This window comes from Enhydra lutris, unplaced genomic scaffold (assembly GCF_002288905.1).
Source record: "Enhydra lutris kenyoni isolate GAN:26980312 unplaced genomic scaffold, ASM228890v2 scaffoldscaffold1, whole genome shotgun sequence".
In the NCBI taxonomy this organism is placed as follows: domain Eukaryota; kingdom Metazoa; phylum Chordata; class Mammalia; order Carnivora; family Mustelidae; genus Enhydra; species Enhydra lutris.
This window is the reverse complement of record NW_019154085.1, coordinates 11,424,697-11,441,402: the sequence shown is the minus strand read 5'-3', so window position 1 is coordinate 11,441,402 and position 16,706 is coordinate 11,424,697. Positions and strand designations below refer to the sequence as shown.

General features: G+C 41.1%; 1 protein-coding gene across 1 annotated transcript in view; it reads left to right on the top strand.

Moving 5' to 3' along the window:
* Nucleotides 1-16,706, top strand: part of LOC111144313 (SATB homeobox 2) — a 180,328-nt gene that overhangs the window by 145,736 nt on the left and 17,886 nt on the right. The window contains exon 9 of the mRNA XM_022498554.1: nucleotides 1,325-1,522. Within this exon, the coding sequence (XP_022354262.1) occupies nucleotides 1,325-1,522 (198 nt within the window). The remainder of the gene's footprint in view (nucleotides 1-1,324; nucleotides 1,523-16,706) is intronic.

The following is a 16,706-nucleotide window of genomic DNA, read 5'->3' as shown; positions in this document are numbered from 1 at the left end:
CTTGCCTTTTTTTGGGTAAAGGCAGAAGACACAGTGGAGAGTTAGACAAACAACGGCTTATGATATTATATGGGGTTTTTATAATGCATGTCAGGAACTTTCACTGGCTTACAGGTTAGGATACAAAATTTGTGGAGATTTGGGATTTAATTTTGACAAAGTTATTTGTGTTTATTTAGGCACCTTTTTAGAAAAAATCTGACTCTTTTGCAAGAGGCGTGATATGGGACAGTTCTTGTTTTTAAAATTAGCGATGGAGCTTGGAAGTGATGGGTTAGAAAGCTACTGGGTAAAATATTTTGACATGAGTCAGTGAGCGATGTTGACAGCATCCTCTGTATTATTTTCATATAATCCATCATTATTTGCATTACATTTTGTTTCTCGTGCAGTTTCGAGCGAGAGAACATCCGGATGCCAGAATTGGGAGACACATTGCAGTTGTGACCCGGCCAACTGCCCACCTTCCTGCAGGTGTTGTGGCTGTGGCAGGAAGGGGATAGTAGGGGGGCCTAGAGCCCAAGGCATTCAGAGATGGAGCAAAAATACGATTTTTTCATTCTAGCTAAGGTGGTGATTTTATTTTGTGGAGTTACTGATAATTCTAAGACTATTTCCTTTCTAGAGAGTTCAGTGCCATTTACACTCAGACATGTTTTCTTCTTTAGAATTCACTAGTTGTAGTACGTGTATGTTCATTTCCACTCTTCTTCTAGGATGGAAACTATCCAGCTGGGTAATTTTTAAAAACTGTAGCTGAGGGGCACCTGGGTGGCTCAGTCGTTAAGCGTCTGCCTTCGGCTCAGGTCATGATCCCAGGATTCTGGGATCGAGCCCCGCATCAGGCTCCCGGCTTGGTGGGAAGCCTGCTTCTCCCTCTCTCACTCCCCCTGCTTGTGTTCCCTCTCTCGCTGTGTCTCTCTGTCAAATAAGTAAATACAATATTTAAAAAAAAAAAAAAACTGTAGCTGAGCAACATGAATTACTTTTTTTTTTTTTTCCAGAGAATTGGGTAACTGTCACCTTGCTTGAGTGTCTTTTACAAAGGACCTGTAAATTCATTGAGAGTGTATTCAGTGGGAAGGGGATAAGGTAATTAACAAGCACGAAGACTCTTGGGCATTGGGGTAACCAGCTCCGTGGTCGCTGGTTGGTTTTTCAGAATTGTCAGGCTGTTGTGGTGTCCTCCTGGGTCGGGAGGAACAATTGTGACAGAAAACCATGCTACACTGGGACGGCACTGCACTGCAGTCCAGCCATTCTCTGCTGCTCTGCACCCTACAGATTAACCCAGTGGACCTTCTCTCTGTCTCTCTTTCCCTAGGGCTGGTTGTGCGAACTGCTCCGCTGGAAGGAGAACCCCAGCCCAGAGAACCGCACGCTCTGGGAGAACCTCTGTACCATCCGCCGCTTCCTGAACCTTCCCCAGCACGAGAGGGATGTGATCTATGAGGAAGAGTCGAGACATCACCACAGTGAGCGCATGCAGCACGTGGTCCAGCTCCCCCCTGAGCCAGTGCAGGTCAGCGTCCCCTCCTTACCCTAACCTGAGCAGGGCGGTTGGTGGCAGCAGCTGTCAAGGGTCAGAGGGGCACAGCACACCACCTCCCACTGAAAGGTGTCTCATGCCATGTCTCCAAGGACAGAGGACCCTGTTCTCCTAGGGGGTACGAGGTGCGCGTGGGCATGTTTGTGTCCGTGCATGCCCACGTGGAGAAACATGAGTGAGAAGTCGAATCCGACGGCAACTCTTTTCCTGAGCGTGAATTACTTGTGGGACTCTGAAGCCAGAGCACTCATGGAGAATTAAATCTCCCAGTCAGAAAACACAGTTCATAGTTTCCAGCGTTTTCTAAAGAAAGAACCCCAAAGTAGCTAATAAATTAATCTAGGGGCGCCTGGGTGGCTCAGTGGGTTAAAGCCTTTGCCTTCGGCTCAGGTCATGATCCCAGGTTCTTGGGATCGAGCCCCACATTGGGCTCTCCCCTCAGGAGGAAGCCTGCTTCCTCCTCTCTCTCTCTGCCTACTTGTGATCTCTGTCTGTCAAATAAATAAGTAAAATCTTTAAAAAAAAAAAATTAATCTAAAATCCCTCAAGGAAAGTTTGGCTATGCTGAGGGACAGAAATATCCACATGAGCGAGAGAATACCATTGAACTCAACCGAACCTTGATAGAAATTATGATAGATTCTCAGAATTTTTAGATGAGTGTTTGCTGTTTTGAGTTTCCTCTCCTTTGGAAATCTGTGTTCGTTTGTGTTGCATGTTTTGTTCAGTTAGTATTTGCTCTCATTGAGAGAAACGGTATTTCTTTCTGAAAACAATGGAGTTTAGCTCCTGAGACTTGCTGCAGTCTAAAAATCAGTGACTTTCAGGAAGAAATATTAACTAGGCTAATACCCCAAATTTTGACCCCTTAGAGTTTGCCCACAAATTTTTGGAGAGCTTTTGAGATTTGTCCTACTGTCCAGTACCAGCAGTCCCAGCTACCCGCGAAGAGGCCCCTGCAGGGCTCCTGTCTGAGCCTCCTTTGGTGTAGCGAGAGGAAGCAGGAATGCATGCTTGTATGCGTGTGTGTGAAGATGGGAGAGAAGAGGAGAGCAAAGGAAGGGTGGGGTGCCTTTCTTGATCAAGATGTCAAAGGAGAGGCAGTGAAGGACTTGGCAAAATGTTCTACCCTGAGGTTTCCTTGCCTCCTTTCACTTCGATCTCATCCCACATGCCTGTGGGAGAAGCCAGAAGTCAATGGGTCCATTCTATCTCTTATCATCCAAATACTGACATCTCAGTCAGTGCCTTCATGCTGTCATTGGTCAGTTTCCAAAGTCACAGAGTGAATTGCCCAAATGATTAGACTCGTGAGTTCATACAGCTAGAAGCAATCTCTTAAAATAGTCGCAGTGAACTGAGAGCAGGTGGGAGATAATAGTACACAACTAAGTGTTAGAGCCCCTGTTCTGGGCCTGGACTCATGGTAGGGGAAACCCCTTCCCCTGAGGTGAGCCCCAGGGCTTTCCTTTCATGACCCACGTTCCCCCTTCCCTCTCCTGTTCTTTCCTGGTGGGGGCCTCATCCAAACACCAGACACCTTCCTACAGATAATTAAACAAGCATGCTAAGAGCTGTGTTTTTCAGCTTTTGAGATTCAGTAGAAATTAAAAAGGGTGCTAATACAGGTTCATTGACCTTTTCTTTTGGAGGATGCATTGATTTGAAAAATTGAAGGGATGCTCCAATTTATTATCCATATCATTTCATAAAATAAAATACTCTTTAATAGCAATAAGTGAATGAAAAGAATAGCCTCAGACAAAAGTTCTCATAAACTATGAGATCATAGTCAGTCACATGAAAATTCAGTCATGTGAAAAACTCACTGTCACCCTTGCTTCTCTTGTTTTGATGTGAACTAGTCAAAACTTCTGTTTTGAACCAACACAGGCCAAGGACTAGCTTCAGGGAACCACCAACTTTGTATGGACTTCTCATTCCGGGCCCATCTTAGTTCAGCTCAGGTGAAGTGGAAATAGAACGGGAGTGAAAAACTGATTCATTGTGGACATTTAGAGTGTCCAGTTTTTAATCATAAGATGATGACAAAGCTGGAAATGTAGGGAAGTTTGAGATAAAATCCTAAAACCATTATAATTAAGGACCTCCCTTCATTTGGATGATGGTTCCTATATATTTCTTTCTCCATTTTTTTTGTCCAGAAGTTCTCATCTCTCTGAGATCCCTATGTTTAGGGAGGTAAGAGAATATTCAATATATAATATTCTAACTGACCAGCTTGAGTAAAGTAAATCAGAGAAGCAGACCGCCAATTGATTTATGAGTTTTATTATCTTTTATGTTGGTATGTCAAAACTAGAGTGTGCTAACAATATTTAATGGCTAAGAAAGAGTCACCCTGTAATTTTCCTTTTTCAGTTTTAAGCACTTTGTGGCTATTAACATTAACTTCTGATATCACTAAGAGAATTCACTTATTTTATAAAAGGTTATTCCTATCACTCAGGTCTTAGCCAAAGAGTTTACAAATAAGGTAATTTTCTCTACATTGACTTTGACTTAGCCGTTGACCTTGATCCCGTAACTACTGTGAAATTCTTCAATATGTTACTTATTTATTTATTTTTTTTTACATTTTGCCAGTTTCTCAGTGACACTGGTTTGAAATGCTACATTTGTTTGTCAGCAAAACACAAGACTTCGGCTTAATTTTATATTATAGTCATGATATGAAAAATGAAGAAAAATAAATGGGACTAGGTGGCAGAACTCTTGAGATTGGAGAATGCAGTGGGCACAGCCTCTGTGACTTAGGGATGACTGCATTTTAATAAAAGATCCCAAACTACTAAAAAATGTCTAATTGTGTGGAAGTTACGCCACTGGACTCAGGGTTAGGCTTCATTCGTGCCCTTGTATCAACAAAATTTTAGGGAGATGCAATTATTGACATGTTGTAGGAATTTGATGTGGGGTGATACTAGTTTGGTGGTGTTGCATTTTGTCTAGTGAGGCAGAAAATGCACTGTTGTCTAGTTGCTAAGCAGAAGTGTCAATGATGCTTACAGAAATCTTCTGATGCACAGGGCATAGCGAAAATCACGCAGGTGTCTGCTGCACTTGTGCTTACGGAAGGGCGCCATTTAAATTTCCTTAAGTAGCTGGGGTATACCATTCCTGGGTTTTCTTCAACAGTAAAGATATGAGCTGTCATGCTGAACTGTGCACCAGATTGTCTGTTGAATTAGGCCCCCGTTGATGGACTAGGTAAAGGAAGGAGCCGCTTCGTATCAGCCCTGCCCCATTTGGTGTTTTCTGTGATGTGAGAAGTCCCTCAGCATCCCAGCCTCTTCCCTTAAGGAAGACGGGACATTTTTCCTGCCGTTGGTTGGCAGACAGTTTACATGTTGATAGTGTGACATTGCCTGCGCTTGTGTTTCTTTTTCTGAGCCGCAGAGGGTTTTAAAAATTTAAGCCCACCCTTCAAAATGAGGAGATCTGACATCCAATCCGAATTCTGTGTAACAGTGCAGAAAATCAGATCTGACCCTGGGCCCCATGGCTGGAGCTGACACTCAGGACTCACCATCCTGTGGTGAGATGGAGCCCCACTGTCCCCCCTGCACATGTGCACGCACATCCTGTCCGCGTCATTCCTTCAGACCCTATCATGTCGCTCTGCCCCTGAAAGGCTGCCTTGCCCCTGTGACTCCAGCTCTACACCCCAAGGTGCCTTTGCACATGATTCTGATTTCTTCCACGGTCCCCATTATGTGCCATTTATTTTTATAATTCTAACACCTAGCAGAAGCTTTTTACATGCTTGCCAAGAAATGCGTGTTTGATGGACTGTCCCTTCAGAGATGAAGCTGGGTTATAGTTGAGACAAAGTTAGGCTGGGGCCACTAAGAGGTGCTGTGAGCCCCAGAACCCTGCGGTCCTAGAAGAGTGAGGCGTTTCCCCCATGGGAGTCCGGACTCCCCCAGGTGAGGTCCAGCTGTGCTGTTATAACTGAGTTGCCTGCTCTCTCCAGTTTTCTCTCCAGGACTCTGTCTCTTTAGAAACTGTCACTGAAATCCCTGCTGTGTAGGGATGCCTGGCTGGCTCCATCTGGAGCATGTGACTCTTGATCTCAGGGTGATGAGTTCGAGCCCCAGGGTGGGTATAGAGATTACTTAAAAAAAACAAAAAAAATCCCTGTTATGTAGAAGGTAACTTTCCAGGCTGAACACACATTATAAACTAGATCCATCTTTACCATGACCCTCAGCGGGGGTAATATTGCTGTAGGGAGTAAAAATGGATTCTTGGTGAACATAGATATCTTCACTTTACAGTGGTTTGTGGCCTTTCAAAGGGACACGGTATGTGAAGAGATATTCAGTATCTCTGGTATTAAGATTTAACGAAGCAGGGGAAATGACTATGGGGTGGGGGGAGGAATGCCTAAAAAGTTTCCTTCAGAGGTTGATAATGAAAAGAAAAATACTGATATACATAATGTTTTTAGTCCTTGTTTAGATACCACAAAGAAGATCAATATAGGTGAGATGACATGGGAAGCTAAAACAGTCCATGAAAAAGATGAAATAATTCCACTTTTTCATGCCAGAAAGTCAGAGACAAAATTATTTCTCGTGGTTATAGCGATTTTCCCCCCTAGTGGTTATGATGACCTGAGGCCCCATGGTGAATGGATATCCTCCACTTAGAATCAAAAACTAGTTAAGTCAGGGTATTCATTATTACCATTTTATAGTTGGAAAGACTGGAGCAGAGACACTGAGCCTTGCTTGAAGCCAGAATCACCAGCTGAATGAAAACACAGGCGTGTTTGGCATCCAGTCTTTCCCCTGACCACACTCCCCTTTTAATGCAGCGAGAAGAAAGGACATTGCTCATGCCCTGACTAGGTCAGTGAGTGGGGTTGATTGGGGAGCATTTGCCAAATCGTTCCTGTCTGTGTCGTTTGTGCTTTATTGCTTCATTATATTTCCACCACAGTGTTTCCATGGCTTATTTCGTAAGTTCAGGAATTCTGAGCTTGCTGCCGTGTGGTTTCCTGACGCGTACTTGTTTTAAAATTCCATGCCATACACTGAGTAAGAATGTGAGACCTGGTGGGTGACAGCTGACACCAGCGTCGCACCTCCACTCGTCTGGACCACTGCCCACTCCAGGGAGTTCTAAGTACTTTCAAAGCCAACAATTCCTTGTCACTGGGATCAGCCAGTGGTTCTCAACCAGGGGTGACTTTGCCCTTCGTGGGCTATCTGGCAGTGTCTGGGGGTATTTCCAGTTATTATAACTTGGAGGTGCTACTGGCATCTACAGGGCGGGGGCCAGGAGTGCTGCCATGTGGGCTGCCGTGTGCAGGACAGCCCCCTGAAAAGTGACCTGTCCTTACTTGGGAAAACTTTGAGAGTCCCTGACTGTCCATGAGGAGCCATGCCAGCGCTTTTTCATATTAACATTATGTCATCCTGTGTGTTTTTATTCAACTTGAAGAACATTCTGCATTTCTACTGTTATCAGTCAGCTTTTCACCATGTTCAGATTTAATTTGTCATTCAGGAATAAAGAAGTTTGGAGGTCATTTGCAACCTTTTTTTCTTTTTTCTTTTTTTTTTTTCCCTAGAAAAAAGGACATTTCCATCTTGGGACCATTTCTTCCAAAATATAGTAGAAAGGTTATTTTCAGTGATGCTGTCAGAAAGTTGAAGGAGCTCATTAAGAACACCTGAACTAGTAGATTAGACGTTAGCTGTGGCTTTGTTCTTTTCTAGAGATTTAGGCAAGTTGCTTGCTTACCTTTTAAAAGTTTCTTCAAGTTTTGGGAGGGGGTTTGTTTTGTTTTATTTTGTTTTGTTATTGCAAGACAGGAATTCCCAGCTTAGTTATGAAAGATACATTAAGGGAAATGGAGAGTGATACAATCTCTGAAAATTCAGATGTAGGACTATGAATATGGTTAGGTTTCTCTGAACCTGGAACTGGGAGTTCAGCATTCATGGAAATTCATGGGTTCTCCCTCTCGTTTGCTAACCTTGATGTAACATAGCTCTAACCCATGTCAGATTCCTTCTGGTAGCAAGCTTTTTTTTGCATCATCACCTAATTTATCATTTATATCTTTGTCTATCCTATAACTTCTGTTTACTACTTGTAATTTTACTGGATTATAATCCTTCCCCCTCAAAACCTTGACCTGCCCATGACCTCTGCTCTACTTCAGGACTTCTTTTCTGTGCCTTTATCAAACCCAGCTCCTTTTGCCCACTATGTATTTACTACTAATTTAAATTTTTATAACAGGGAAACTGACTGGTTTACCTTATCCTCATGAAGGCAAACTGTCTTGACATTTAATTTCCAAATAGTAATGTGAATACTTACTTTATTTTATTTTTTGTTTATTTTTCCATTTTATTTTATTTTATTTTATTTTATTTTATTTTATTTTATTTTATTTTATTTCTTTCCAGTGTTCCAGCATTGAATGCTTACTTTAGAAGGCACTGCATTTTAAAAGAAGAGCTCTGTTGGGGATAATGTTAGGATAAACTCCAGAGGAAAGGGAAGTAGAAAGCTAACTGGCTATAGACCATCTGTAAGTAACTTACGAATGGGTTGCCCTTGGGCTGGAAAGTTAGAGCCTTTTAGTAGATCATGACTCCTATGACCCCACATATATCAGGGTAGATGGTTGCAGGAATGATTAACAAATCTCATATACAATTCTTATATCAAAGGAGATTTATATGACTTTTTTAATGTGAAATGCTATAGACATGTAAGGAGTAGGAAACAAATGCCGAAGATTGGTTTTAAGTTCTCTAGATCCCAAAGTATTATGCCTTTTTATTCTATGGCCATTTTCCTTACATTTATCATGTGCTTCCTTCCATGTGTTTAGGCACTGTGCTATAGATACTAATAGAAATTAAACTTAGAATTTTATAGTAACCTTGGTCTGCCTATTTATTTCTTTAAAGTGGGTTCAACAATTTAGTAGGCTTATGATTTTAATAATTGGAGTTCGCTTACTGCTTCTCATTCTTCGTAGGATTGTCCTAGTGTTTTTGCCAAGCAGAGCTCTCCCTATGAGTGGCCAAACGTTAATAACACACCACGTTCCAAATTAAGTGTTCAGGGTTAGCTTTTGGTTGGAAGTGAACTTTCAAACAGCTGGGTTCCACTTCTCCCAGTCTTTTCCTGCCCTGTGGGAACATAGAGAACCTTGGTTTCTTTGGTAGCTTGCTGTTCTATAATTGCTATGTTTCTTTAAATAATAGCCTAATTTTGATATTTTGCATTTTTGAGAGGCAACACAGTCTCTTTAGCTCATGCTGTCCGTTACTGATACACTCCTCATTTTTTTTAGATCCTAAAACTGAATAGAAGGCACTTTGCCTAACACTGCTGGATAAAGGGAAGAGAAGGGATTAGCTGTGTCATTTCCATTGGTACAAATGCTCCTGGTGGATACGAGTGTCTGCAGGGCCCAGAGCTCAGAAACCACTAAAACTTTGTGTCTGTTTGTTGAAGTTGTGAGAACAGGAGGCTTCTCCTTGTATACATTGTTGTCCTTTTCCTTCTGCTGTTATTAAATGAAACGAGGTATAAGGCAAAACCTTTAGCACTGTGGCCTTTTCTTGATGTTCTGATAGGAAAAGAAGACTAAAGATAATATTTTTGAATGTAAAGTTTAGTTATCTTTTTAAAAAAATATTGCTGTGAAATTTGTTAGGGGCTGTTCTTGCTAGTCTACTAGCCAACTCATTGTGGCTGTTTTTTCCTCCCTTCTCTTTTCCTTCCTACCCTCCTTTTTATTTATTTATTTATTTTTAATTTTCAATGATCTGAAATGCTTTTTTTCTTTTAATCTGAAAGAATGGGAAGGCAATGGCTAGTTTTGTGAAGGGGCAAACTGTTTGAATACAAGCAGTGTGGAGCAAATGGAAAAAAGAGACAAAACAAATAGACGAAGATAGTGCATTAAATGCAGCCTTTCCCCTCAGCCCACAAAAAACAACAACAAACTTAAGCTAATATGAAGACATTTGTGGATATTGATGTGTCATGGTTCTAATCAAGGGTCTTGTTACACTTCCTCTGTGAAAAGGAAAATACATTCCTTTATACTTGTATAGGTATCAAGCCAAGTCTGGCTTTTGGTAAAGATGATTAAAATTGAGAAGCCTAGCTATTTGTATTCTTGTATTTTCACTTATTTATTCAACAATTATTTGTTTAGCTCCGTCAGCGTACCAGGTATTAATTCTAGGCACCATGCGTACAACAGTGAATGAAACATACAAAATTTCACACATATATTGAGCAGTTTTTTTCCTCCACTCAGAGTTGCATTTTTTTAAACAGATTACATTTTCCCTCAGGCTACCTTACCGTAATCTAGAATTCAGACTATGATTTAGTGGAATCCATAGGCTCTGTTTCTTTCTCTGAAGCTGACTTGAGATGCCATCTCTCGGTTTTTCAAGCTGTTTCTCGAATATACTGGATAATATCTTTAAAACATGTTGAGCTTCACAGAGAGATGATATTACCTTTAAAAAATGGCTTTTTGAAAGTATCAAAACAGACTTTCTGAATATTCTCTAGAGTCTGAAGTGATCTACACAGTTCTCGAAAGAATTACCTGTATAGATTACTGATTGAATGGCATTTTAAAATGTGGTTTTGGTAAAAAAAAGAAAAAATTGGATAATAAGTGTGTCCACCCCACCTTAATTTCTCCCTGACCACAGAGACCCTCCTTTTTTTTTGCCCTGGTCATGTTCATTCTCTCCATCCGGGGTGACTTCTCCAAGTAGCAACCCTATTCCTTGGTGGCAGGTTATATAGGCTAATTCATTGGTGTACTTGAACTGAGTCCTTCAGTGAACCCACCTGGCTCACTTGGCATGTTTTGATAAAGCTGTGGTCCTTGGAGGGTCAGGTGTCTCCTAACAATGGACTATTGTGACAGAAAAACACATGCTGTTCTAGGACCATGGAAGCCTCTTTCACATCTTCTCCTTAAATTTTCCCCCAGAGCATTTGTCATTGAAAGGCATTCCTCATCTTCACAGAGGAAACAGGTGTGCACATCTTAGAAAGAGACTTCTCTGGTGGATGAAATGCTCTTCGTTTGACGGGTCAGAGCGAGGGTACTAACGTCACATCCTTTGATTTGGGCCTAGTCACTCAAATAAGTTCGCAAATCTGTGGGATGGTTGCAGCTGAAACAGGGTGGGCAGGGGGCTTGGAAAGCCCAGTCCCAGTTGCCTTCTTAAGAGGTAAGAGGCTTCATGCTGGGAAGCAGATGGAACTGACAGACTCGACTCCCAGGTACGTCATGCAGCCGTGTTCATGAGATTTTGAACTGTCTGATTAAAAAAATTTCTAGAGAAAGTAAAATATCCAAATGAAAGTTAGGTTTCTTTTAACCTCCTCTTCTTCCTTTTTTACACATAAGTGATACAAATTGTCATGTTGCTTATTCAAGTCAATCAAAACGGTAGCTCTGCCAGTAGCTTCAAGAGCATGGCTGAAGAGGAGAGGGGGATTGGATCTTCAGAAGGTCTGGGGTGAATTCCAGGGCCACCGCTGGACTCGGAGGTCTTGGGTCTTGCAGAGGCCACTTAAGTTTTCTGGAAAACTTCACATCTTCAGGATCATCTGAGGCTTACATGAGAATGTGATTGCACCTGAGAAATAATAGTGGTATCTGAGCTCTATGAGTATGAAAAATACTACTCAGTGAAATAATTCTACTCTGAGGAGTTCGGGGTGAAACCAAGGATAGTGTCCGTGTAGAATTCTACAGAAAAATGTGAGAGAGTGCCTTGCCTTTGTTGTGTGCGTGTTATGTACTTGTTTTGGGACAGATTGAGAAACTCTGAGCTGTGTGGTTTTATCTGATCTTTCTACATTTCCAAGCTCTTTTAAAAGTTACTATTATAGAGGAGTGGCCGTGTCAGCTGCTACCCCCCGGAGCCAGGGCGGGAGGACAGCCCTCCGCGCCATGGGGGATGCAAGGGATGCCACCTGGTAAGGGCAGAGGCTGAGGTGTCCCCTGCTCGCTGCACACCAAAAAGTAGTAAAACAACAACAACAAAAAGCATAAGTTCCTTGAAAGTAAGTGAGACACTTTTCTTCTCAGCTCTGAATAAAATCCCTCTAGGGCATAAAAAATGCCACTGGATATTATAAAAGTAAGTTGGTACTTTTTTTTTTTTTTTTTAAGCTGTGAGTTCTGCTGTCCTTTTTGCAACACATTAGAATCCTCAGTGCTGTGAGGGTGCCATGCCCTGATGACGTTGGAGTTTCTTTAGCGGAGGGTTCGGAGAGTGTCTGCCACTTCGGCAGCTCTGTACTGGCCTCCGACGGACTCAACACCGGGGAAATAACTGATCTCTGGTCTTGAGTTGCTTGGAGGCCCGCAGGCAAATGAGTATAGGCTTTTACAGAGCAGGCTGCGTAGTGATGTGTTGAGCAAAGATGTGAAATGTACTAAGATCTCAGCTCACTCTTTCGTGGGTCCTCATAGTGCAAATGATAAGGGTGGTTTTCGGATAAGCGACTCAGTTCCCGGCATCACTGCCTGGACATCTCCCTCTTTCCCTCGTGTGCAAGTAAACAAGAAGGCGAGTATACATTGAACAGTGTCATTGTAGAAGGGGTATAGAATCCGCTTTGATTTACCAAAAGCAAAAAGTAAAACACTTGCAAATTTTTCCTGCTGGTGGTAACAGACTATTTGAAGTGCAGGTCACAACAGACGTCTAAGTGATGGCTCTGTGACTGAAAGCCACAGGGCTAAGAACTTGATAAAAAGTACAACCATTTGATTTTAATTTTGGAAAATGGTGATGTCTTGCTTACATCATGATAGAAACAAACATAAATGCTTTTTTTTTTTGAAAGGAAGGCCTTCTGGTTATGGTTTTTTAAAACACACTTAAAATAGATGCTTAGGATTTGCTTAAATTCAAGTGTAGCATGGCGTTAAAGTAAAAAGTTCCCAAATACTTAAAATTTTACTGTATGTGTTTGTTACCCTCCTCCCAAAACTTTCTAGTCACTATTTCAGGAGCTTGATTATCTCGTAACGAATAAACTACTACTTTCCGTCTCTATTTTCCAACAACCACTCTGATAAAATGAGAAAAAAAGAAGATACAATAAAGAAAACAGCCCTGAAAGTGACATAGACTCTAGTCACGAGAACTGAGCATGTAACTGTGGATGATGCGTTTTATTCCTTAGTTTCCTTCCACTTTTTGTAAATTGTTGTAACATGGGTTGGATGATCCCGAAGACTCTTTGTAGCTTAAACACTCATTCTGTGAGTTGGTCTATTTATTTCCTATTCCCATTTGAGTATTTTAATGAAAATGTAGAAAACAAAACCAAACCACATTGCTTCTGGGAGGTTCAAATGGATGTTGGGAAAACAAATTAACAACAAAATAACAGAAGATGCACACCTTTTATCAGCTCAGAAAGTTCCAGTTGATTTTCTTATGATTCATAATTATGACAATTGCAAGAGAAAGCCAGCCACTGAGTTTCAAACTGTTGTAACCAAACCTACCTACTGTGGCTTCTCAGCTGTTTCTGTTTAGTGTGGAAATCTAATGTGGCTGAAAACTACCGCTGATTTTTATTAAGTCAAAGTCTGGAACTTCCCCTTGTAATGATAGAAAAGCACACTTTCAATTAAAGGAAAACTGCCAAAGTTCTGAAATTCATTTATTTTATGATTACTCAGTTTAACCCTAGAAATGGGAGATCAAGCAAACTGGATAGATTTGACAGTTCTAAGGTCATAAGTTCAATTTCCTCCCAAGTTGTTTCTAGATCTAATTCACTGCAAGTCATATAACCCTTCACCTTTTGATATGGAGTCTTTTGTTGAATTGTATATCACATCAGGGTCTTCCTAATCACTTTGGGGCTCGGAAAGCGACAGGTAAGTCAGGCTAGGCAAGGAATTCTAGTGAGCAAGTCTGGGAGGCAGGAGACGGATGGGTGTCGCGTTCCATAGCAGACTCGGGGTGCGCGGGATAAAACTTAAACTGGCTTGCAGGCACTGATTGTTCAATTTTCAGGAATTTTGAAAGGCAGTTGTTAAACCCTCAGTAGAATGGCACTGGCCGTGGTGGGAGTACTACAAAAATTGGCAAATGTTCCAATCGGGGCTTTTTTCTCTAGAGAATTAGTTCCTGCACATTTACCAGGCTCAACACTGAAAAGACTCCAGGTAACTTTTTTTCCCAAGCCCTGTGGATATCCATATACTTATTTCTCATAAAGACATGAAAAAACAATTGTGGGAAAGAAAGGTGTTTCTAGAACTGAAAGGCTGGTTGGTTGTATGTAGCTCGCTTGATCACCCAGACACAGAAATTAGTTTATTTTTTTTTTTCTTCCAGAAAATAGTTCATTTAAGCAGTCCTTGTTTCTACTCTCTCCCCTTCATACTCTTCCTTAGTTTAAATTTATTTTTTCAGGGGCGCCTGGGTGGCTCAGTGGGTTAAAGCCTCTGCCTTCGGCTCAGGTCATGATCCCAGGGTCCTGGGATCGAGCCCCGCATCGGGCTCTCTGCTCAGCAGGGAGTCTGCTTCCCTTCCTCTCTCTGCCTGCCTCTCTGCCTACCTGTGATCTCTGTCTGTCAAATAAATAAATAAAATCTTTAAAAAAAAATTTATTTTTTCATATTCAAGAAAGTTTATTTTTCTCCGTGAATATATAATAGTTGAGACTAATTGGAATATCTGGTTAGACTCATTTTGCAGAATCAAAACCACGTAGCACAATGAATCCCTAGTCTCAACACCCTACAGGTTTGAGGTAGGAAAAAGGACAAGTTACTTTAACATGGTTACTTTCTTAGATATGATAAACTGAATCCTTTATTTCACAGTAAGAAGTCACTTGTTTTTTAAAAGGTACTCTAATTTCAGGGAGCAAAAATCTATGATGTGAATTCCTAAAGAAATACATGTGGCTATGGAGAGATCTTCTTATTTCTTTTGTGATCTAAATGAACAGAATATGCTGACGTGAGCACATACTATATAGATACAGTATCTAAATGCAAATGATTTTTCAAATAAAGTTTTCCTCATTTCAGTTTTTGGACAATTCATGTCAACAGTGTACTCAAAAGTGTGGTAATGGAAGAGTCGAAAGGGATTGTGGGCCGGTGTCACTATTTCCACGTAAGGCACGATTGAAGGATATCCTTCTGAGAGAAATCTTCATTTGAGCTTGTCCATGGGACACGAAAGCCTCGCAAAGAGGTAGAACTAAAACAGTTAAACGGGTGTGCTGTATGTTAATACAGCACTTAGTAATGAAAGGAGAGAAGCAAATGGATGAATTCTTTGGCTTGTAAAACATACTCTGGATCAGATGCGCTGGTGTGCGCTATCTGTCAATGACTCTGCTGTATCTTCATATTAGAGCGACTGATGTACCAGGGGAGAAGGTTTTTTTGCCATTTTATTTGCAAGGAACGAACCCATTTCTTTTGAGCTCCCAGAACAGACATAGTAGTGATAGCATGCTGTGCTGGGATGATCTCTACACACTTGTGTATATGAAGCAGGGTTGTGTAGGACACTGTAAACATGCATGGGCATCTGTGTTCTGTGTCGCCGTTACTTATAGAATGTGTGTGGAATGAGCTCCCATTTTATGCCATACTCATCTGCATTTGCAGCATTTCAAAGACTAGTCTGAAACATCTTGGCACAGATGGGAAAAGCAGAGTTGCTTTATAAGCTCCAGAACTACAAAGACACAGATCTAACATATGATATTAATAAATAGCTTGGATTGGGGAGGGGGTGCCGGGGGTAAAAAATTAGATTATTTATTTAGAAAGTTGAAAGTCTTCATTTGTGATCATTACTCTGTTCTTGAAAGGAAATAGGTGCTGGGTTTTGTGTTTTGTTTTTTTCTCCTATCCTCACGTTTCTCTTCTCCCCCTTCCTCATGTTTTGAATTAAAATCTAAAGACGGCCGAGAGAGTGTATATATAACTGCAAGAAGGATGTGGTAAATCATGGCAGGGGTCTGTAATCTCACAGACATGGTGGTGTCAGGAACTAAAGACCAAAGGCGAATCCTCGGCTTCCAATGGATTTACTTGAAATCCCTCACCTTGTAGCGTATCATGGATAATAGCATATCATGGATAATTACATTTTTACAAACGGTAGAGAAAATCATTTTGACACACACATAGTATTTTCCAGACAGACCAGCTTTTCAATCTTTTACAGCTTTTATGCATTAAGGCTCATATTTTCTTTGTTTATTTTAAAAATATTATCATTAATAATAGGTTGGTTCTGTGGTCAGCCTCTGAGTAGAAGACACTGAGGAAGACCCCTTTTCCCCTATTGCCCCAAGCCAAACATTTGATACCTTTTCCTTTGTAGAAGTTTGTGCTACTCGTGTTTTTCATTAAGAAAGTTATGGCAACCAAATTTTCATGGGGATTTTTAGGAGCTTTGGTCATTTTTCAGCTTATTGCTATGTGTAATAGAATGAATTATGTTTAGTGACAAATCACTGAAAGGAAGAAAAAAAATGGAAAAAAAGTCATAGAAGAAATACTGTCATCGATTTCTTTGCCGCTGCTCTGCAGTGGAGTGGATTCTGACTGGGTAACCCTGGAAGAGGTCGTCCCCGTTAGCCACGCGGCTGCATCAAAATTCCAGAGCCCAGAAAAAGTTGGGGGACAATATTTTCTTAACCCTTTCTGATCAAGTGTGGTATTTCATTTTGAAAATGAAGTTAATTCCCCCGAGGCCTTTGAAACTTTAATAATACACAATAAATAAAAATCATATCTAATAACTCAATGGTTTCATTTGGCACCATCAGCATCTCCTAGATGTACGGCAACCACGGGAACATAAATACTTGCAGGCCTCGAGCGCCCAGTTTCTATTTGCTAAATAAACTTGGCTTGCTTTAAATTCCTCTGTGTGCAGTCATTAATACAATCCACTTTGACAGCATTTAATTAAAGTGCTTTTCTCTATTAAATTCATTAAAAGTCCCTCCCCCCCCGCCCCCGTGTATAACTGCTTTCCAGATGCTGAGTGGCAGGGACCTATGAGCCCCACTTTAAATAACTTCTCATTTCTCTTTGTAAAGTGTTTATTAC